This window comes from Ornithodoros turicata, chromosome 2 (assembly GCF_037126465.1).
Source record: "Ornithodoros turicata isolate Travis chromosome 2, ASM3712646v1, whole genome shotgun sequence".
Classification (NCBI taxonomy): Eukaryota; Metazoa; Arthropoda; class Arachnida; order Ixodida; family Argasidae; genus Ornithodoros; species Ornithodoros turicata.
The window spans coordinates 15,196,860-15,219,278 of NC_088202.1; the positions used below are offsets into that span (position 1 = coordinate 15,196,860).

General features: G+C 46.3%; 1 protein-coding gene across 4 annotated transcripts in view; it reads right to left on the reverse strand.

Annotated features, from left to right (window-relative positions):
* LOC135385222 (limbic system-associated membrane protein-like) overlaps positions 1-22,419 on the reverse strand; it is a 191,357-nt gene that overhangs the window by 14,846 nt on the left and 154,092 nt on the right. For 2 of the 4 annotated variants that reach the window (XM_064614421.1, XM_064614418.1), the window contains exons 2-7: positions 15,193-15,315; positions 13,104-13,310; positions 10,853-10,974; positions 7,317-7,358; positions 5,176-5,326; positions 2,898-3,173 (exon numbers count right to left, since the gene is read on the reverse strand). In XM_064614421.1, the coding sequence (XP_064470491.1) occupies positions 2,898-3,173; positions 5,176-5,326; positions 7,317-7,358; positions 10,853-10,974; positions 13,104-13,310; positions 15,193-15,315 (921 nt within the window). The remainder of the gene's footprint in view (positions 1-2,897; positions 3,174-5,175; positions 5,327-7,316; positions 7,359-10,852; positions 10,975-13,103; positions 13,311-15,192; positions 15,316-22,419) is intronic. The other 2 variants (XM_064614419.1, XM_064614420.1) reach the window with 2 other exon arrangements.

A 22,419-nucleotide genomic window follows, 5' to 3' on the forward strand; every position in this document is an offset into this window, starting at 1 on the left:
GGTATTCTCCTATAGAACACATCACGTATCACACCAACTGCTTTGGTATCCTTTAAGATCGTGTGCATCTTTTCATGATCACGGTGCGATCAAGTAACGGCTTCACGTATGTCGCGCGCATGTGGCTCGGTTTACAGGACCGGCACTTCTACAAGGTGTCGATAAAATAGCAAATTGCCGTGCACTTGATCAGCATTGTGGTAGACGCTGGCCAAATAACTTTGGCAATAAAGTTCGGTGAATTAGGACAGAACACAAATGCAGGTTAACAAAGCGCGCGGGCCGGGCTTTGCGTTTTTTATGGGGGCCTGGGCCGGGCTCGGGTTTGAGCCACCGGGCCCGGGCCGGGTACGGGCTTCACAACGCCAACAATGGTCGGGCATGTACGCGGAAATATTTGGCGAGGCTGGACAGCTGAATTTTAATGTCACTCTTTTTTCTATTCTCACTGATATTCTCACTGAGAACTATCACTTTTTTGTATGTGATTTCGTGTAATGGGTCTGGATTTCACACGTGCACTCACACACATTTGGGGACGTTTGGTGTGGCGGGCCCGCTGAGCAAGTCCGGCACGAGGGTCAGTTAGGTTAAGTGTTGGGGCATATTTCGTTCCAGTGAGAGTCCTGTACGAGGGTCAGTTAGGTTAGGTGTTCTGGCACATTTCGTTCGCGTGAGAGTCCGGCGCGAGGGTCAGTTAGGTTCGGTGCTCTGACATATTTCGTTCGCGTGACGGTTCGGGAAGGGGGAATAATAGCGGTGCATGCGCAATAGAGCGGAAATGAGTCTCTCTTGATCTGCAAGGTACATACATATCGCCCACGCGCCACTGCGCGCTGCCTTCCCAAGCAAGCAAGCACCAAGCACACAGCGACTTGCCGGCAGAGAAACACAGCCTGTAAAACACAGAGCGTACCTCCCCACTCTTCACCAATTAGCTGCGTCCAAATTATCCTTATTCCTACCCTGCGGCATGTGCAACATGTGACCACACTGCGCAGACAAACCTTACGTGTAACATCACAGAACCACAGTACCATTTGTGCTCTTTAGTAAATCAAAATACGCCTCCGAGCCTCGAGAACACATGGAGCAGAGGCGGGCTGGGACCGGGCCTGAGCATGGAAACAGTCGGTAACGGGCTGGGTCCAGGGCCCGGGCCGGCGGAGTCGGGCTCGGGCCGAGCCCGGGCTGGAAATCTACAGAAGACGTCGAGCCCGGGCCGCGTGCGGGCCGAAGCAGCCGGACCTGAGCCGGGCACGGGCCTGAAAATTAGGCCCGTGCAGTGCTCTAGTTCAGGACAATGGCAATGTACCGTTACGGCCCTTCGCGCTAGTCTCCGTCCATGGCAATGTACCGTTCAGAACGATTGTACAGGTCCTGGAAGCTGCGGGCGAAGTCCTCTTTTAGGATGGTGTTCAGCACCCTCGTCACACTGGGCTAAATGTCGGACACGTCGGCAAATTTGTTGTCTTTTAGGGAGATTTTCAGTCGTTCCCAAATCTGTCGCTACAATGAGGTGAACGCTGTCACGCTTGATGTTGAGTTGCTCTGCTATCATTCGTACTGTTAAACGACTATCCACGGCCATAAGTCCCTTAACCTTTTCGATGTTTTTTCTGCACTGCGTCCAGATGCAGGCCCCTACTCCGATGGGCGTCAATGACGCTCTTCCGGCCATCTCGAAAACGTTTAAACCATTCCTACACGCACTTCAAGGACACGGCATCATCCCCGTACACTTGCTTCAGCATAGCATAATTTTCGCTGATTTCCCATGTTTCAAGCAGAATAGTAAATTCGTTCTTTGCACTGAACCGCCGACCTCAACGCCCACTCATAACACACGCTGTTGCCAGACGACCACGAGCCTATGTAATTGCGTTGCTGGTGAACTTGATTTGCTCTTGCATGCCAACCTCGTTCACTGAACTTTATCGTGGTGGTTGTGGTGGTGGTGGTGATGGTGAAAGGGCTCGCCGTTGTCGGCCTCATAGATGTGGGCAACGTCACGACTGACGCCCTGGGAATTGTGCGTCCTGTGCCGACTTCTAAGGGAACTGTGCCTCCCCCTGTGGAACATATGTCTCAAAGCGTCTGAGGAAAACCCCAGGAAAAACTACAGACAGTACAGCCGGCACCGGGATTCCCAGAACCAATGCCCAGAACCAATGACAGCTCCTCTGCTCCTACGGGTGCTGTGCTGCGTGCTATAAAACTACGTGACTCCATCAGGGCTGATGACGTTGCGGTCAAAGCGACAGACAGCATGAAGTTTTAGAATGCCGAGAGCTATTCGCAAAAACGGTTCCGAAAGGATGACAAGTGAATCACGCCACTTGTTTCAACTCACTGGCGTGACACTGCTGGTACTGGATTAGACAATGTTCTTCATCGTACCTTTTCGGTGGAGTGCTTCTGATCAGCTGAAACTTGCTATTGCAGTACTTGCCGCAATATTTTGGAGAAAGAAATATTACTGATTACGTCAGTTACAGCGGTTCGATGTTCTCATCGCTCATCATTATACATGTTTCGATTATAATACAGTGAGGTATAATGACGCATGGTCACCTGGATACTCAGGCAATGGGGTAGGGTACCGCACCACCGCGGTGAAACACTCCATCTCATCGTCATCATCTATTGTTGTTATTGCTGTTGTTCGATACTCTGAAATCGTATATCGTAATATCTCGAAAATCGAAGGTGCTAGAGCTATGGCTATTGTCGAAAAAAATCAAGAGACAGCGGCGGAAACCGTACCTCTTGATTGCCGGTAATGTGCGCTAAGCTCGTGTTGTCTTTGTTAGTTTGTGCGTTCTAGCCTCAGACGAGTAGTTTAGCATCATGTTCGGAGCATATCACTTTGCTGCCCTTTTACAGAACTAACTTACCAGACAGCTGTACGGTGTCCTTCGTGATGCCAAAGCTGTTCGTGGACTCGCACGTGTAGTTGTCGTAATAGCGCTCACTGACTTTTCTGAACTTTGCAGTGTACTGGTTGCCCACAGTGTGCAGGGTCACATCGCCAGTCTCCAACAGCCAGGTGCCATCACCGCGCACCCAACGGGTCGTCGCCTGGACGTCGCTGTGTGTGATGCACACGAGATCTGCCGTCAAGCCATCAGCGTCTTCGGCCCAGCGAATTGACGCCTTCACTGTGGGCTTGCCTAGTCAAAAAAAAACAAAAAAAAACACACACACAAAAACTATGAAGTAACTTGACGGGAAGCAATACTGAATCCAATAGAAAAAAGAGTAAAATGCTGGCAGACGCTCAAGAGATTCGTTCACTCAACACTTGTTGATCACAGTGGTATACCTAAGCGAGCGGAGAATGTAGTTCGCACATTGAGAGTGCGTACTGGGCACGGAGGAGAAGTAAGGAGAGACCGAACTCGGCTCGCAAACGACGGCCCTAATTCCACAAATCTATTGCGGCCGCGACGTGGAGCTCGCGTTCCCTCGGAGCCTACCTCTCCAGAGATCCCGCTGTGGCAATGCAATATTTTACACTTTAATGCTTTACGCTATAGCGCGCCAATGTGGAGCTTGTTAAGCAAAGATGCACTTGGAGCACCCAGAAATGAATGACTGTTTTTGTAGCTGGCTGCTTTGTTTTTTAAATATTGTATTCAGCCTTCTTTCTCTGTCATGATTAATACCATCGCGAAGCGTGGAAATCCCGGTGATCAGGAAGGTAACCAGTGATTGAGCAACGCAGCAGGAAAATACAGACTAATATCAATGACAGACAAGGACAGTCGGCGTCAGAATGTCCCCGTCTGTCCTGTTTCTTAGTCCGTCTGTCCTCTATCCTACAGCGCTACTAAGTGAATGAAGGCATAACAGTCCAGTAGGGGCGTTGTCATCCCTCACTTCGGAAGCCATGGCTATGAGAGGCAGTTTCTGAGACCTTGGAAGCAATTACATGCAGGTCCAAGAGTATTGCCACAAGAAACCATTTCTTTTCTGGACGAAAGAAAAAAGTTTCGAAAGAAGTCGAGAAAAGTGAACTTTCCCTGACGCACAAACATCATGTTTACTTATCAAAATATTTTTAGTATGCGTACCGAGCGCGTAAGCGGAAATAAGAAAAAAAAATGCATTACCATGGCGTAAGATCGGAGGAGCTAGTCTAACAGGGAACGCTAGCGCCGCGCTGTGGCCACAAAATATTTGTGAAACTAATGCCGACGCTTTCTCAACGGGGCGCCATGTCGGAGTTCGCTCTCCCTATTTCTCACCCGGGGGACTGGGCATTTCATACGACGATAGCGGACGCCAAGCAAACGGGGAAGCAGGTTCACATTTTCTGTAAACACGAATATCTTATGCGCATGCTTCGAAAGTATGCAAATGTGATCTATGTACGCCGTCTCTGGCGAATGTTTTGCGCAACATGACTACCGTAAAAGCAACATGCGTAAAAGCAACATTTCGAAGCATGTGGACGCACTAAGTTGCGACTCGGAGGCGTCGAGCGCCCGCCTAAGTCACTCACAGCCGTTAGCGTTGTGGGCAGAGCTGTCCTGTAGGAGCTGACCTGCCACGAAGTATAGTAATTTTACCAACTGCATGCCGCGTATTCATTTCATCACAGACTTCTGTCAATAAGAAAACAACGATGGGCAATGACAAGGGTACTCAAGTTTGCTGAGATGATGATGATGATGATGATGATGATGATGATGATGATGATGACGGCAACAGAGGGAAAATATGGGTTTGTAAGTGACGTAGTAAAACTGGTGAGGCACAAGCTTTTAACGGCTTGCTGTTCCAGATGTCGTGTGCTTGTTGTCCCGATAATCGCCGTATATCAGGAAAGGTGTCTATGTAGCTGTGTTTGGGTGATATATTTATTAGGAGAAAAATAAAAAGGGAGAAAAATAAAAAGGGAGAAAAAAGTGGGAAAGGTAATCCAAACGCAGTGTCGGCTTGCTATTCCACGCGCAAATTATCAGAAAATAAAATGAGAAATGAAAATCGAAACAGAAGAAGAACGAAAGAGCTAAAAAAAAAAAAAAACGCGTGAGAGTAATGTGCATGAGGGTTGGGCACTGATGAATGAGCTGACACAAAACCTGATGTCACAAGCTGTGAATGAGTTGTGCTTGGGTAATGAATGAAATGTTTGTTTTGATGATAGAGACAGAAAACGTAGCTTACCAATCACTTTGACCAAGATGCGTGCCACCTGAGGTTTCCCGATGCCGTTCGACGCCGTACACTCATACGTTCCCGCGTGTTTGCGTTCCGCCGCCAAAATCTCAATCGTATCGCCTTTTATGAGGCTGCTCAGGTCCAACGATGAGTCGTTCTGCGAAAACACACACTCGCATTAGGAAAGCAAACAAGAGAGTCGTTAGTACGCGTGCACCTACCACAGTGCGGTAACTCATTGGGTCTTCCGACCTTTGCTGCATAAGACATCGAAGGCCGAGTTCAGAGAGTTGTAACATAAAGAGGCATTTCCTCGCCTTTACCTTCACTATGCTCACAAGTTGTTTCTGTGCTGGTGAATCTAACCCCTGCTAAAACTGCATCGCGAGGGTATCTACAGACAGTTGGGGTATCTATTTCCGGGAATTAAACTTAACAAAAAGACGGATAACACCAAAAATCACGTTCGTTTCTGTCCGGCAGCTTGGGTCATCCGGCATACATCTCTATCAGGCAAACAAAAAGGGTTAATAACATAATAAATTATACATGAGCAGGAATGACGACGGACAGACTTCTCAACAGAATTTCAAGCGGCAGGTGCATGTTAACTTCGGCACGTGTTCTTTCAGGTCTTCACTATATAGTCTATCGTAGTAATCATACTGCTTTCAAAGTTCACCTCGCAGTCCACATAAGTCCACGCAGTCCACAATTAATCGTCTGTGCATATTTCTCTATCATGGCATCAGACACTCGTTAGTACAATTTATCATATCGTATTGCCCTTCTTGTACCCATTACGATTCACTTCGTTTGTCATGTGTAGGGGTGTTATAGCAGACTGGAATCATATTGCTAGCAGTCATTGCCAACCGCGCCAAGTTTTAACAACGATGCATTTTATTGTTACCATGATGTGAAATAAGAAAGCGCGTGCATGCATGTGCAAGCTAACTGCAACTACGGTGTGTTAGTCATACGACATGACGACGTCTTCCAGTACATTATTATTATTATTTAGTATTATTATTATGTCATGGAATTTACGCGGAGCTACTTTGTTTCGACTTGTGTCCGAGTGGTCATTCCTTATTATCTGTACGCAATATCTCTGAAACACACAGTGATGTATGCTGTAGGAGACCCATAACTTGTCACAAATGTAGAAATAACATAATGATTGCCGACGTATATCTTTCCTCTTCAACTTTCCCCATATCCCGTCGTGAATACAGCATACAGTTCAAGCCATGCTACTGAATAGGAACAGACCCTCGACATTATTATGATGATGATTAGATGTGAAGCGCACTGCAGGTGGGCAGCGTGCGAGGAGCAGCTCCTTAATTATGTTGCTATATATTCTTTTCCTTCCCAATTGGTGGTCTAGGCAGAAACTTACGGTTCAGTGGTATTCAACCGGAAAATCGTAATGAACGCATGTTATGCGTACAGAGGAGTGGCTGACTCAGAGAGGGGGGTTAGTTTCAACCAGTGCATTCCATTCCCACGCAAATAGGGATAGACTCTTCCGTTATGCAGCTCTGCGCCACGTGGAAGGGCAATCGTTTATAAGGTCGTCTGCCCCACTAACGATGTATCCAGCCCATTGTTGCCGCGCTTCAAGTGCAGCAGGCGATCACGTTTGGCGTTATTCCTTTCGGGACACGGTATAACTATTAGCTAACGAGGGGCGAGACAGACATCTACAAGGGCACCTACACATACGTGGCGTACGTGCCATACGTCGCGTGCAATGTGTCACCAATGACTCTCAGTCGTGGTAGTGGTTCTGTATTGAGTGCCTACCTACCCTGACAATAATTCGCAAACGAAACAGTACACACATTTGATGCCGTAAAAAGCGAACTCAATGCAAGGCTAAAACAGCAGAAGCACAACGCCTAGCGCACTACTAGTTACCGTGCACTACGAAAGCTTCCCAGTGAAAGCCACTTCACAGGAAAACTACGCACGACGAAATGGGATGGCATGCACAAATATTGGATTCGGTGCAACCAAACATTCAAGAAGATCTGCAGAAGAACGGGATTATAACAGGGAGCACTACTGAGTGAACTGTCAGCGTTACAAGGCACAGCAGGAAGACACGCTCAGCCACTTGGTTTCGAAATGCCACTTACAGACCTCGTTGACACTGTACGCTTGGGGATGCCACTATGTGCCTGAAAGCATTCGGAAACAATATTCGCTCACAAAAGAATACGGGCTAATGAACAGAAGAAATAATCCTGGGGTGGACTGAACCAGTGTTGTCGGCGTTTGAATATCAATGCGCCTCTGGTGCAGATGAGGCGTTGTCGATCTGACCGTAAGCAAAAGTAACATTTTACACGTGACGTACCCAAACTAAATGTTAGGGATGCGCTTCGAGGACAGCACCTCAAGCTGCGTGTAACATCATCGTTAAGTTTATAAACTATTCTTATTTTGCAGTCGTACGTCATGAACCGCCTCTGGTGGAACCGCCAAAAATTTTAAACAATTGGTGCCAATAGTAGTAACAATGTGACTAGGGCTGCGAGAGTGTAACAGTGCTTTTTTGTCATTCATTTTGTCAGCGCTCTTTTGTCAGTCATGTCTTTTAAATGTCGAGTTTTCCTTTCTTTTTCTGTTCTTTTTTTTTTTTTTTGCGCTAGCGAATGCATTCTGCGCGTAACATTATTAAATAGCACCGGTACTTTCACAACACAAAACGCACCCTAAGACATAGCGTGGCATCGCGCTGTGGCAAGAGTGAGTTTCAGTATATCGTACGCTATTACCTCTGCGTACGTAAGTGATAGCGTTGGTTGTCGTGCACACGCACTAGACTAGACTAGACATAAACAGAGGTTTGCGCTCTGCGCAGAACCACCACGCTATCCCTTACGTACGCAAAGACGACAGCGTACCATGTATGAAAACTCACTAGCATTTGATGCTGCCACGCTATTGTGTATTCTGGAGCGTTCAGTGACACACGCAGCAATGTTCGCATTTGTTGCACTTAGTTTATATTTGAAGATCTAGCAACAGTTTCTGCTAGGATTGTGCTAGTACTCGAATCTTTCAAATATAGACGCGAATATTTGTGCATTTGATTCCTATTCCGAATCGAGTTAATGTTTCCCCTAAGACCTTTCCTTTGAATAAATATATATCCCCCCCTGCCCCCTCTAAGCGAAATATGTTCGAGTACTCTCGAAGAGAAGCATACGTAATACCGAATACCGAACTTAGTAAGTGCTATTTCATATTCTGATTTGAAGTACATATCGCTAGCACGTGCTGTATATGTAAAGTGTATTCGGTTCGTGTATAAAACTATCCGCTTTGTATTCGCTTCGGTTAAGCATTCGTTTGGTAACTTTCTTCACCAACGCTAAGTTTACGTCGTCTCAGTAGATTAACGTTCTTGACTCCACCTCTCAATTCTATTTAAGGAAGACGGCAACACTGGTTCCGCTTGGATACGCCCTTCGCAGACAGAAACAAGCTAGCGCAAAACATATGTAACATAGGATTGGGAGGAGTTCTGGCAACGAAAGAGGCAAAAACGCAAGAATATTCGGGATTGCGTGACAACAGAACACTGCAACCAACAAAAAACAAACAAAATGATAACACTCGAGCAAGCAACTGCTGAAAGAAGGTGTACTTGCGCTTCGTGTAACAAAGAACGCCACCAACATGCAACAACCAGGAAAACATCTAGAAACTGATGTGGCGTGAACCTGATATTAGCAGACGTCGTCCAAATTGTAAAATTCGTGCTGTCTCCTTGTTCTCTAAGGGTTTTAAACAGTCTTGGGTAAGTTACTTCTAAAAAAGTAACTGAGTTACAGTTATAGCTACTTTCTTGGTCAAGTAACTAAGTTACAGTTATAGTTACCTTCTTGGTCAAGTATCTATAGTTACATTTACAGTGACTCAGAGAAAGTAACTTAGTTACATTACAGTTACTTTTCATAAAAATGACCATCAGAGGGTGATACAATTGTTAAAAACGGACATTTATTTACATTTACTTGAGTGCGATAAAAGTAATATTGCACTTAACCAGAAGCTGTATAAGTCAATATGTGGCTCTCCCACAGGGAAAAATACGACATGTGTACGCGACCTGGCGCATCGCGGTGAAAAAGAACAGCATGGTGACAGCGTGTAGAGAAACATACACAAGGATAAGGAACTCGCCTCAAGATGATGAACGGTACGATAGGGTAGGGTACGGTAGGGTAGGGTAAAAAAAAAAAAGAACTACATTTATTCGAGTAACTAGTTACATTTTGCAGTTACATTCGCAGAAATAGTAACTAGTTACAATTAAAAGCTACTTTTCTGGAAATGTAACTAGTTACTGTAACTAATTACCCCCAAAGTAACTAGTTACAGTTACAAGTGAAAAGTAACTTAGTTACTACCCAAGACTGGTTTTAAACAGGTGCTGTAGACGAACGACTCCGCAGCATTGCAACACGCAGGTTTGTGACGGACCCCTCATCCCCCACCCCACCTCTATGAAATGCTATTCAAACGAAATAGACTTCTACTAGCGAATAGCCATTATGGCCGTCACAAAGGCCTTTGACGTGCAGGAGTTCTTGGCAGCGACTTCTAAGCCCTTTCTTCCTATAAGAGATGAGGACCGATGTGGTACCAAGATGAACCAACGGAATAGCGTCAAGAATGTCCACTTGTTGCGTAACTAATTGTCTGCATTCCGTAGTTAATGTAAACACTCATAGTATTCCGCATGGGGGAAAGCAACATTTTTCTATGTCTTCTTGCTCCAGTTAGGGAGGTAGTAGCAGATATACCATTAGAAATACATCATGACGACCAGGAACAGGAATACCACAACCGGACTCTGTCTGTTTTCTGCTGTCTTCCTCACGTTTGTATCGCATGCCGCTAATATAGAACGTTAATAGATCTTTGATAACGTGGCATCCGATGTACCGCATCTATATCCCACCTATTCAACGGATAAGATTATGAGTCACGCGCGCTGCCATTGGTGTGGTATGTACGAAAACTTCATGGTGACGTTACCATCGGCAGACTAACATTTGGGAGTGATTGGCGGCGAGACCCTCACTAGGGGCGTCACTGCGCCGTCTCTTGGTGGGGATCCCCGTTTCGGTTTCGTTTCTGTTACTCACAGTAAAAACTGTCATATTGGAATAAAAATGCGATTTACTTGGAACACATATGTCGTTTTCTTCATGAATCACCAGGAGATATCAATGCTGGACAGCCCCTAACACGTGCAATGCCTTTATACGCAATGCAATGTGAGAATACTGCCCGGGAACATCCCCACGACAGGGTTCGTTCAGTGAACACCAGGGGGCGACTCCCAAACTTCTCGGCACCAATAGTTGACGAGTAGTAACGTCACCGTGAAGTTATCGTACATGTCGTAACCAATGGCAATGCATGTATCGGGATGTTATCAGTTGATTGGGTGGAGTAGATCTTCGGATGTCACGTCGTCGACGATCTACTAACGCTCTCTGCTCTCTAACATCTGCTCCCTTCCTAGAACGAAGAGCTACCTGACAACGTCGCTAAGATGAACCTGTCATTCGGGCGCAGTGTTCCACAGAACAGCACCTGCTTGTGTCATGATATGGTGCCGTCGCACCGGAGGTTTGAGGGAAGTAGTGTTTACCAGGTGCTTCCACGTCACCGTAGGCGTAGGATTGCCCCTGGCGGAACAACGAATGGTAAAGTTGAGGCCCAGAAATACTTGCCGCTCACCACTCTTCGGACTGTAGTCCAGTTCAGGGGGTCCTGGAGAGAATCGGAAGAAAACAGAAGTTGTTAAATGACTGTGTTGCAACATGTGTCACGGGACGATAAGCTATTGTAAAGTAATTGATCAACGACCGCCCTTAGAGAGAGAGAGAGACAAATACATGATGACGATGATATGGGGATGACTTCCGCTGATGACCGCCCTTAGCGAAGTACATGAGTACACTAAATTAATCTTGCATGTTCCAAAGACTATAACTGAGTTACCTATAACTGTCCCTGTCGGTTGTGATGGATGTGTCCGTCTCTAGAATAACCAAAAGGTAATATGGAAAGCACAGGTGTTACTGCAACGTAATGGGCACGGGGGAGATGGTAAACACCAGTGGGGTATAGCCCACATATTCTGCAACTCTCTAGGCAGTTACGATACAGTCCCACGGAGCTTCTACCATCGTTTATGTCATAAATATATATATATATATATACCGAATGGAAGACGACAGTCTAGACAAACAAGCAAGCACACAATAAGGCCTTTCAGTATATCGGATGGTGTTCACGGTGACGGTTCCGTAGATATTGTAAGCCATTAGTCTGACTACGCTGAAGTGGCTGACATCACGTTGTCATCTTTCTCGTTTGCTCGCATGATTCCTGGGGCCAGGCGTAATCGCGTTTCTCCACTCGCGTTTCTCTCTTCTCGGTACACCCTTTTAGCAGAAACCTCGCTGCGGGTGGCTCCATACTTCCGTTGTTCCGCTGGGAATCGGCACTTCATCGTTAAGGGGTTTACATAGCAAGATGTGTGCACAACTTCGTTTTAACTGGCAACATCACCAATATCCACTGCTCAATGATACTGAGGAAGGTCAACGAAGCAGAATACGTCGTCTGATCTCGCCTGCCTTGTTGTACCTCTCTTCTTCTCTACGGAACAACCTACGGCTACACTGCACCAACTCGCCTCGGTCATGCTCCTGTACCAGCTTATTGTGGTTTTAGCATTGATATATTAGCGGACGCTAGCCACCGATGAAATGTATTCAAATTGGCTTCAACCTTGCTACTTCTCTCTGCTGTCACACGGCAATTAGATAGCCGCTGGAATGAACAATTTTGAACGGAATGATACCTAGCAGCTGTTACAACGGGCATTTTTACTTTCCAGGAATACTGAGGAGTACAGTGTAACTATCAATTAGTAGAGGATCGTGAAACGCCATTGAGGCCCCTAGGATAAGAGAAAAGTGCTGCGGGCAGCCTCAGACTCCGTGAAGAGGAAGGCACTAAACAAAAGTACAAACCCGAACTGCAACAACTTTAATCAACGGCCAGGAAGCTTGAGGACAATGGTTACAGCTATTACATGTGGCTGCACTCACAAATTTCCTTTTGCACTCTCAACACCACTCATGGTCGTACACCAATACACTATATTAGATATGCGGCTACATATAATGGACAATTAAAATACTTTGAAGATTCCCAAACCGTTTTTGTGCTGCCTTTCTTTTTCTTCGCTATAAACGCTTTTTGTGGGCCAAACCTATGACAATGAACGAATCGATGGATACCAACTATATACTGCACGCGGCGCAAGACACCGTGTAACGAATAAATATCTGAAGGATCAATGGATCGGACTGTTGGAGAAAATACACTGTTTCGTTTTCTTCTTCTCCTGTTATTCTAACGTGCATGGTACACATTCCTAACGTTGCTTTTTTGTCTATGTATAAATGCTTAGGGTCCGTTTGTCACGGGGGACTCACACCCGTTAACGAAACTGTCCCTGCCCTCCCATTTCTGTGCCGCTCCCACGCGTGGTGTCGGGTTACCGCTCCTGTTGGTGTGCTCGGCTCCTTCCCTTTTCCCCTGAACTTGAAAGTCAGTTGCAATAAAAAAGTTACTCTGTGCGGACGTTTGTGTGCGCGTGTTCCATCTCCTATCGGCATATCCTCGGATGGCATCTCCTTCCCGCCTCTTCCCAGCGTATTTAGCCCTTTAGAGCTACACGGACCATGTGGCAGCGGCTTATTGTCACTGGTGACCGACATGGTCAATGCACGTTCGTTTTAAGAATCAGTGGAATGCCCGTGCGACAGCAGTGTAGGACCTGATTTTTTGTGCACCTCTCTTCGACGCTTCGCCTCAATACTTGCCTGGTAAGTAGACCTTGTGGTGTATGGAGTTTGGTATTATCTGGCTGTTGATGCGGCACGTGTAGGTGGCTCCGTCCCCCTCTCGTACGCCGTCGATGAAGAGACTACCCTTCTCGTCTACTGACACATGGTCGTCGGGCGTTACCTTGAAGGAACCGGCGAACAGGACGTCCTCGTTCTTCATCCATACACGGATGGTGCCTTCGTCTGAAACGTGAGCCACATGTTTAAAACGCACTGGGAGGCAAACTTAGAAACGTTACGCGGAGCTCCACACCTAAAGCTCAAGTCTACATTCCTGCTGTAACAAGAATTTCCTTAGATTTTTCGTCACACAGACGACCAGTAACACAGACGACCTGCATAATAGAGCCACTAGGGATTGCAAAGAAACCCATTTATTGTATTTTGTATCAGAAACCAACCTTCCTCAAAACATCGGCACGCCAAATATAACTGCCGTCAGTGAACCTTATGCGCCTCCACGAATTTTCGAAAGAACACACAAAGCTGCACACTTTCAGATTCTCCAAGACGCTCTGACGTCACGGAGAACACTGGTGTATGTGTCCTAGCAACTGTGCCGCGCAGGTTCTCAGTCTCCGCTCTCCGCCCAACGCTGGAAGACACCCTGCAGCTGTGGCGAGGATACGGAAATCGACCTTCGATTAGCAATGTCGCCAGACGCGTGGCAGATTGCGCACTCTGTATAGTGACATACTTCTCAGAAGTAGCAATTAATGTTAGGACGAACTATCCTAAAATTCACTTCTAATTCTTCCAAAAGTCTTCTTAAGTGGTTTCCCGTAGTGAGACAATATTTTTGGGAGAATACCGTGTGAGCCACGTGGATTCCAACGGTGTAAACTGGACAGGATTCCGGAGGCTCGAGATTTAGTCCATGGGGGTACTTGAAAGCGACTGTCAAAACCCTAGTCGAAGCTAAAACGACGCTGACACATCTTTTTTGTACCTCCGTCACGCAGGGAGTCTTCAATTGCCATTGAAAGTGACGCCCACTGAAAGTGATCGTAGCGCTGCCAAGCGTATAACGTCAACTGCTCAAAGAGCATTCTATCCAATGCTTTTTTAGAAGTTCACACGTTACTTGCTTGGTGGCACTACGCTCATGTTCAATTGCCATTAGTTTCAACGATCGTCGAAGACTGCAGCTCAGATGCGTCATGCAAAGGGTTGCAATGAAATTGTCAGCCATTCAGCTATGGTCGCTAGGAGAAGAGCACGACTTCAAGACAGATATTCAATCGCGGTCCACTTAATAATTCAATTTTACAGCACGCGCTGTCTCTACGGTGGCGTCATTCTCAGCTGCTCCAGTTTTTGCTCAGCCAAGGGGACACCGATTAGTGACTTGCAAAGTACGTTTTACCGTATAGTCGTGTCACCATAAGAGTCCCCAAACACCGTTATCCCGGTCGCAGCCTTGTGATGTCGAACAAGGAGTGCCAGCTCATGTTTACGTCACTGTAAAGCCGAAATGGGGCGTCAACATGCCGTACTTGTTTATATCAAAGTACAGCTCTCTGCTGGACGAAATTTTGCGTATGACGTCGACACGTCACTTGTCAGCGAATACAGCTCTAACCCCAATATCAGTCGACGGCTCCAAACTGTCCCTTTAAGCGCGCTTCGTGTCACAGGCTGCCACACTGAGGCCGTCGCGTTTCATGAGGAGACATCCGTCGGCAATTCCCTTCATAACCAGTATACGCTGCTTCGAAAGCTAACACTCATCTCAATACCCTTGCACATTTCTACAATGACATGCGACAACAGACTATGCGTTAAACCTTGTAACCCCTCTGCATAAGGGACACTACAAGAGCAACGACAACGATAACTACGTGAGGAACATGTTATGGAATGTTTCGAAAGTCAACGGCCGGTGAACGAGCAGCATCAAGTTTTGTCACTGGGTGCCTGCCTGGTGCAGGTGCGGGTGAGCTACTATGCGTACCGACATACAAAAGTTCGTGCACAATACAAACAGAAGAGTACAAGCCAAAAGTACACAGCAGCAGAAGCGACATACTTCTGTCGCACAATACGATAGTCAATCAATACTTGCCAAAATTTGCTATGTCGCAGGGTAGCGTTAACTTCTGGTCAATATCCGCATTGAATGTTTCATTCTTGGTGATGAACTCCACTAGCTTGTCGACCGGAATTTCTGTGTCTTGATCCTCCGCTGCTAAAGAGAAGACAGTGCAGATCAGCGTTTAGCAAAATCTTGTTCGTGTGGACGAAAATTTCGATAGGAATACTACAGCAGTACCGGAGAAATCTCATGGAAATTTCGCTAGTCATGAAACAGTTTTGACACTTTCACACATGTGGGTCATGACATCATGAACGCATGTACATAATCTCACAATATTTGTCGTACATAGCGAGGTACAAACCTCTGAACGCATGTACGCGTCAAGCTATGACGTCAGAGGAACGGTAGCAAGGGTTAGTCCCATTGGTTGCCATAAGCACGTGACCTCTCCGAGGCTGTCTCACCCAACTAGATCTTTTTTATGCCGTGTTAGCGCCGCGAAGCAACTGCGACTTATCAGCGGCGTACAGAAGTGCGCAGATGGAGGGACGGCAGCAGGAAGGAGTGGGAGACAGTATGGTTAGTACGCGTCGACTTCGATCGACTTCCGGGGGAACTGTGCCGACGGCCGTCTGGAAAGACTACCGGAACACCTAGGGAAAACCTCGAGCCGCATAGCTCGTGGTAGGACCCGAACTCAGTACCTCCCAGTCTACAGCACGACCTTGGAGTAACTACCAGCGAACCGATGTATTTATCCAGAGTGCCATGCCTCTGGTAATTATGGATTCAACGCAGGACAATATGTACTCATGGCACTACGTCTAGACCCCACTGAAATGTGGTCTAATGGGCTTGCATTATGGTTACGTCACGTTCGCTTTTCCATACGTTTTCTATCGACAGGTTAGGCCTATCTAAACATATTTGAACGAGACTTATTATGAACCGGACTGTGAAAAGCAACCTCGAGGGATGATGATGATTTCTGACGAACAACAACTTTATTGCGAGATGATGTTATGGGGAGTTTCTTCGCAAGTGGCGATAATCTACCCCATTGCTGGTGGTGATGTGGGAAATGAAATAATGAGCCCCTTCACAATACCGATCGGAGTCAAATGGTGTCCAAAAAGGTCAACAGAGCTTTGAGGGCAGAGCGTTTGTGGACTGGTTAGCCAGGGACCAAGCAATTTTGAGGGAGAGAGAGTGCGAGAGTTCAGCTGGAATCTCCAGTCCAGGAGGTGGTGGTGGTGAAGCGCAAAAGGACGTAATTCATTGGTGTAAGGACATAATTCATTGGTGGATAAGGGAATGGAAGAGCGTCCTTTTGCGCTTCACCGCGACCAGCCCCGACAAAATACGTAAACTGAAACAAATTAATTACTTCAACAAATGACCCGCTTCAGTGGCAGATTTTTCTCGAAAAGGCCTCCACTGAAGGTCCGAAAAGGGGTAGTACCCATTTTAATGCCGATAGCGCACTGCTATAGAAGTTATGTTTTTTACGAAACTCATTTGAATTTTTATTTAAATAATCAGCGCCTCCCACTCATTCACACGGTGCGCAGCTTGTAGGTGGTATCGGACAGATACTTGTAAAAAAGAAAGTTCGTCTATTGGTGCACCTGTTCGCGAATTATTTAGCCCGGGGATTTAACTGAAACACCCGGTATAATTAGAGCTTTTCACTTGGTGTATTGCGGTGCAAACGTGAAGCAGACGAGCTTGGAGACAATAGCCTGCGCTGCACTCCTATTCCTGTACCTGGCTTACGTCATAATGATGTCACTATCGCTGGGGCTTCCTTAGCTGCAGAGGGAGTGCAAATATTCAATACTCGTTTATTTAATATGTAAGCGGTTTTAGGAAGAGAAACTTGGCAAAGTAGACTGGTAAAGCGGTGGCAAACACTACTGTAATGGTCTCACTCACACGTCCCCGGATGCGATAGTTCCTTTAAAGTGCAGTACTAATTACGATGTTGCAAATGTAGTTCAAGCAAAGTACATTGTCCTTGCACTTGTCCAGTACATTGTCGTTTGCATGTTACTGTTCGATGGTGACAAAGAGCGACAAAGCAATATGGTTTTGAATGTCGTTAGCCAGTGCTTTTTATGAAACACGGCTAGTTCAGTTCTTACTTATGAATATGAACTGAGACAGATGGAATTATTTGCATTTACGCTCTCACGACAATCAGCTGTACTAGTGCAAATTATGCGTCTGTCCAGTGGAAAGGGTGCTAATCAAGAAGGCATAACTTGACACAAAAAGGAAGCACGTTAAAGGTGGTGTCCGCGAGGAATCCGGAATTCTAAAGTTAATGTGATATCCACTTAGAGATGCCTTCCAAGAACAAAACACCAAAAGATTTCGCAAAATTTATTCGTGTTTTTCTATAAAACATCAAAAACATCGAATTCGATACCAACTGCCAGCTGCCGGTTAAAACGGCCCTTCCGTGCTTCGCCTCTTCGCTAACGTAATTGGCATTGCCGGCGAGATTCCCAATCGTTCAGCCGACGGCTTCGCCAGGCTGGTTGCAATCCGATACCACCGAAAGCATGAACCGAGGTGTTTCTAGCGACTGTTCGGCAGCAGATTGCGAGTCGGAAGACCACAGTTTGTGACGGACAGCCTGCCTTCATGACAGACTCCTGTGACGTCGGTCCGCACACTGTTGCCTGAATTCAGCCGGGAGCGCGCAGCCGGATGCAAAATCCGATTAAGTTCATTCTCTAACGTCCCCGACTGTTGCAAAAGAAATATTCCGGTTACATGTATTTCAGGCACCAACTATTCCGATCGCAGCTTCAGTTCAATTGGGGTTTTTGTCCGTACACCACCTGCAATAGATCAGCTTTCCAGCTCTTCATAGCGTCTTCACAAATCACAGGATTTCTAAACAAACACCAACGAGCAAGAAGCGGTATGCAAAATGACACGTTTTCTGTCTAGAAAGATCTCTACATTACCTAAGGAAAAGGAAAAAATGTAAAATTGTGAAACAAAAGCATGTGTGCCTTCTGTCTCTTCCTTCTTCAAAAATCATATGGAAGCGTATACGAAGAGGAGTCAAGTCCTGTAGATCACATAAGCAAAAATGCAGAAACCGACACTGAAGATATTTGTTTAAGTTTAATTTATACAAGGTTTCGCGTGGAGGAGCTCGCTTCTTCAGGGGGGAGGGGGGGAGGGTTCGTTTATCTAAAGAAATAAGAAAGAGAGGGCGGTCTGCCTGCCGAGACGAGCGGCAAGTTGTCACAGAGAAAGAAAAAAAAAAGAAAAATAGGCAAGAAAAACGTTACGCTACGTTACGAAAGCTGTTACGTTCATTGCAAAGTTCGGTGGCTGTGCCATCTTGTGGTCACCTTCGGCTCACACCATACAGTTCACCATAATCACTTTCAGTTGGTCACCACAGGTTCGTTGTTCACAGTTGTTATAGGTTGTTGGTAACTCAGTTCGCTCACAGTCCACTCGCTTCTTCAGGTACAAAGTAAAGTGGTGACACGCGTAAGTATATATACTATAGACATATACACACGACTAAACACACTGGGAATTGCTGGGCGATACATTATGTGTTGACCTCTAACAGTTTAAGAAACTTCTTAAACTGTTAGAGGTCAGCACTTGTCCGCCTGTCCAGCAAATAGTACACATACATGTGGCACCATAGCTCCTCTCCCCCTCTTTGTACAACATTGTGTTTAGTCGTGTGTATGTGTTTATAGTATATATACTTATGCGTGTCACCACTTTACTTTGTACCTGAAGAAGCGTGGTTCTCCACGCGAAAGCTTGTATAAATTAAACTTAAACAGCAATCTTCAGTGTCGGTTTCTGCATTTCAACCGTCATATAGCAAAACCCAATAACGCGTTGTTGAATATGGTAATTGGCGCCGACAACTGAAGGGAACAGTGTAGCAGAGCGATAAAACCTGGTATTGTGAACACTTAAAAAGACTGAAAAATAAGCTGCCGCGCTTCCTTGAGCACAGCATGTGTGCGAATCTTTCTGTTCCCGATTTTGGGCTGTTGTAGCTAGGATATGAAAGTGGTAATTTTATGGCTTCTCAACATTTCAAACGTGTAAACGGTGCATTTTCTTCGTCTGAAATGGCCCTGCCCCACATACAGAATTGATTGACTAATTGGTTTAAAAAAAACAGAATTATCTACGGATATGTACTTATTTTATTTTTCGCAATACCAGTGGGGTACCGCAGTACTCCATATTAAAGTACCCGCAAAAGTACTTACAGTAGAGTACACAGTACACACTTAAAATGTGCTCAAAGCAAAAGTACAAGTACTCAGAAATGTACTTAAGGTACAGGTCCCGACAAAAGTTTACGGAACACTTGATTGGTGTATATAGTCATCTGAGCGACACGGTTGCTGCAAACAGGAGCAGATAGACTTACAAACAGGTGACCGGGTACTCGACGCACCTCTCAGTAAGTGTGTCCGCTCCCGTTCGCCGCTAGGGTGTCGCTGAGATCAAGAAATACGTCGCTCTGGTGTTCCGTAAACTTTTGTCGGGATCTGTACTACTTGAGTACCTGTTACCTAAGTAGTGGGCATCATATGTTCCAAACATATTTCATATTTCTTGATTGTTTTATTCTTATTTTTCTTCTGCGTTGTATTTTGAAGGAAATAACCCATCTCCTCTGAACCTCGTTCCTATCGGTGGAAAGCCACAACAGCGCGTATTTAGACTGTGTTCCTGGTATTCTCCGTAATGACACGCAAAGCTGACTCAAGGCGAAAGACAGAACCCCGGCCGGTTTGAATTTCAAATGAACACTTCCACCTCCCCATCTCCAGTCAATCGGGTCCACCCCCCAGCGTTGTTGAGAAATATCCCTTCGTCTTATCATGGGCCCCAATACGAAGGAAGAATGATACGGGAGGCATCCGCAGTGATGGACCACCGCTTCGCGAACAACGATGTTACGCGATAAAAGTGAAATATGTATCAAGTGAGTCAGAAGCTCATTCGGTCCGGGGGACGCAGTATTTTTCTAGAATGGCTGCTTACATGTCCTTGGGGGAAGCAGATTATTATTATTTTACCGTAGCTGACATTCAAATGGCGGTGTTCCTTGTCTTATCGACGTACGTCATCGTACCACGTATAGCTACTAGGGAGTTTTGCTGCATCGGAATGCGCTGAAAGATGGCAGTTGACAAAAAGGCAGCGAGTGCCGGCAGCAGGACTCGAACCGACAGCTCTGTGATTGCCGGTCAGGTGTGCTACCAAATGCAGTGCACCGACTCTCGCTCTCGTCAGCAGCGTGGTCATGGCGGTGCTGCTTCTAAAGAGCTCCCCGTTGTCGGCGTCGCAAAGGCGGGCAACGTCACGACTAACGCTCTGGGGGAATGTGCGTCCTGGGCCGACTTCTAAAGGAACTGCGCCGACATCTACTTGACAGCGTCTGAGGGAAAACCCATGAAAAACCCCAGACAGCACACCAGGCAGCATATTCAGCTCGTGCTCGTGCTCCAGCGGCGTCAGCTCGTGGTGAGAGGTGTGTGTGTGCACGGCCAGGCGCCATCACTCGCTGATCAGCAGCTCGCGGATCATGGCATGGGGGGGGGGGGGTGGCAAGTTTCGGGGCTTTAGTGAGGCTTAATTGTTATCTTTGTCTTAAATGCTCGCTCAGCCTGTACAGTTTACGTTCGTATCGGACTAGTGTTTAAAATAATCGTTCCGAATGCGGAATGAGCCCATCGCACTGTTCCTTTGAAACGGCCAACGTAACATTGTTGCGTCTGAATAGGGCAACCTCCTTTATCGTATCGTTTTCGTATGGTGTTTCCGATCCACTAGACACACCGTTGATGGTGGAAAGCTGAACTCCTCTGCTACTTCGAAGCTGCAGCGGCCGCATATTTAGCACATGCAAAAGCGAGACGGCCAAGAGTTAGAGATTGCACGGAGACGGATTGCCAACTATCAAGCAACCCAGTTATCGGTTTCGTTACTCTGCATACATATAGAGCTGAGCATTATTCTTGTAAAACTGCATTACTAATCACAGAATAAAGCAGATGAGTTCTCACTTCGGCGCATCTATTCCATTTCCAATTTCCCTCTATCAAGCCCGAATATTATCTTTTTTTCATTTCTTTTTAGGAATAGTAAGTCCTCACAAATAGTAAGAGGAGGAATAGTAAGTTAAGAGAAAAATAAAGAGGAAAGGTTAATCGGCCTACGCCTGACTAACCTCTCCTCCTTCCTTTTTTTAAATAAACATATCCCCCCACCACCACCAAAAAAAGAAGAAGACGAAGAAATCGAAACTGACGGCCCCCAAACCGTGGCTGCGTATACAGTGCCTTCCATATTGACACCATGTGTAGGTAGATTACGAAGAAACAAAAGCATCGCAGATCACGCTCCGCCGGGGATGATGACTTTATCCGCAGACCACAAACCCGGGGGACCACCCGCAGTGGCATAAACAATTTGCTACGGAACACCCGTTACGGGTCTAGCAGGCGGAAGGGGAAGGAGAATCTGTAAGGAGGAAGACAATGACTTCGACACATTAGCCGGTCGTCTTCATTCGAATGGTCCCTGGAGAGACCACCGCAGAGGACATTTCATCCTTGATATCTTTACTTGGAGCATATGCAGTCGTTAGTTACGATGCTTTCAGGACTGGTTTGGATGTAGGTACACGATGTACGCTGTGAAAATAAAGCCAGTCGTTCTCTACGCGAATCAAACAGGAGTCTCTCTGCGCACAGAGCACGTCCGATCATGCGGAATGTGTAATGGATGGAGCACGACTTTTGGTCTAGATTGCGACATGCTAAACTTCCTGGAAAATTGGAATGGTACGTTTTCCATGAAACAGGCCTCTGGAGGGGCGTTGTTCTGGCGAGAAAAAAAAGCTATGTTTGACGTGGTTCAACAATTGACTTTCTGTTTGAGTTTGTTTGACTTTGTTTCCTTTACTTCATTTCCTTAACACTGGTCTTCGTTTTTCTGCAACTAATGAACGCAAAGCATACCTTGGGGAGGCACTATGAGAAAACTCTATGACTGTGGTCGATTTGTAACGGGACAGTGACTGCTAAAGAGCAACGGCTAGCACATACGCATTTCAAGTGGGACCAATAGAACCGGCTAGAGCTGTCGCACGTTCTGTCGCACGATTTGTTTGCTTGTTGGTTTACAATCGCTCCTATACGCGAGCTACTTGGTTACAAAATCCCTCTGACTGATGGT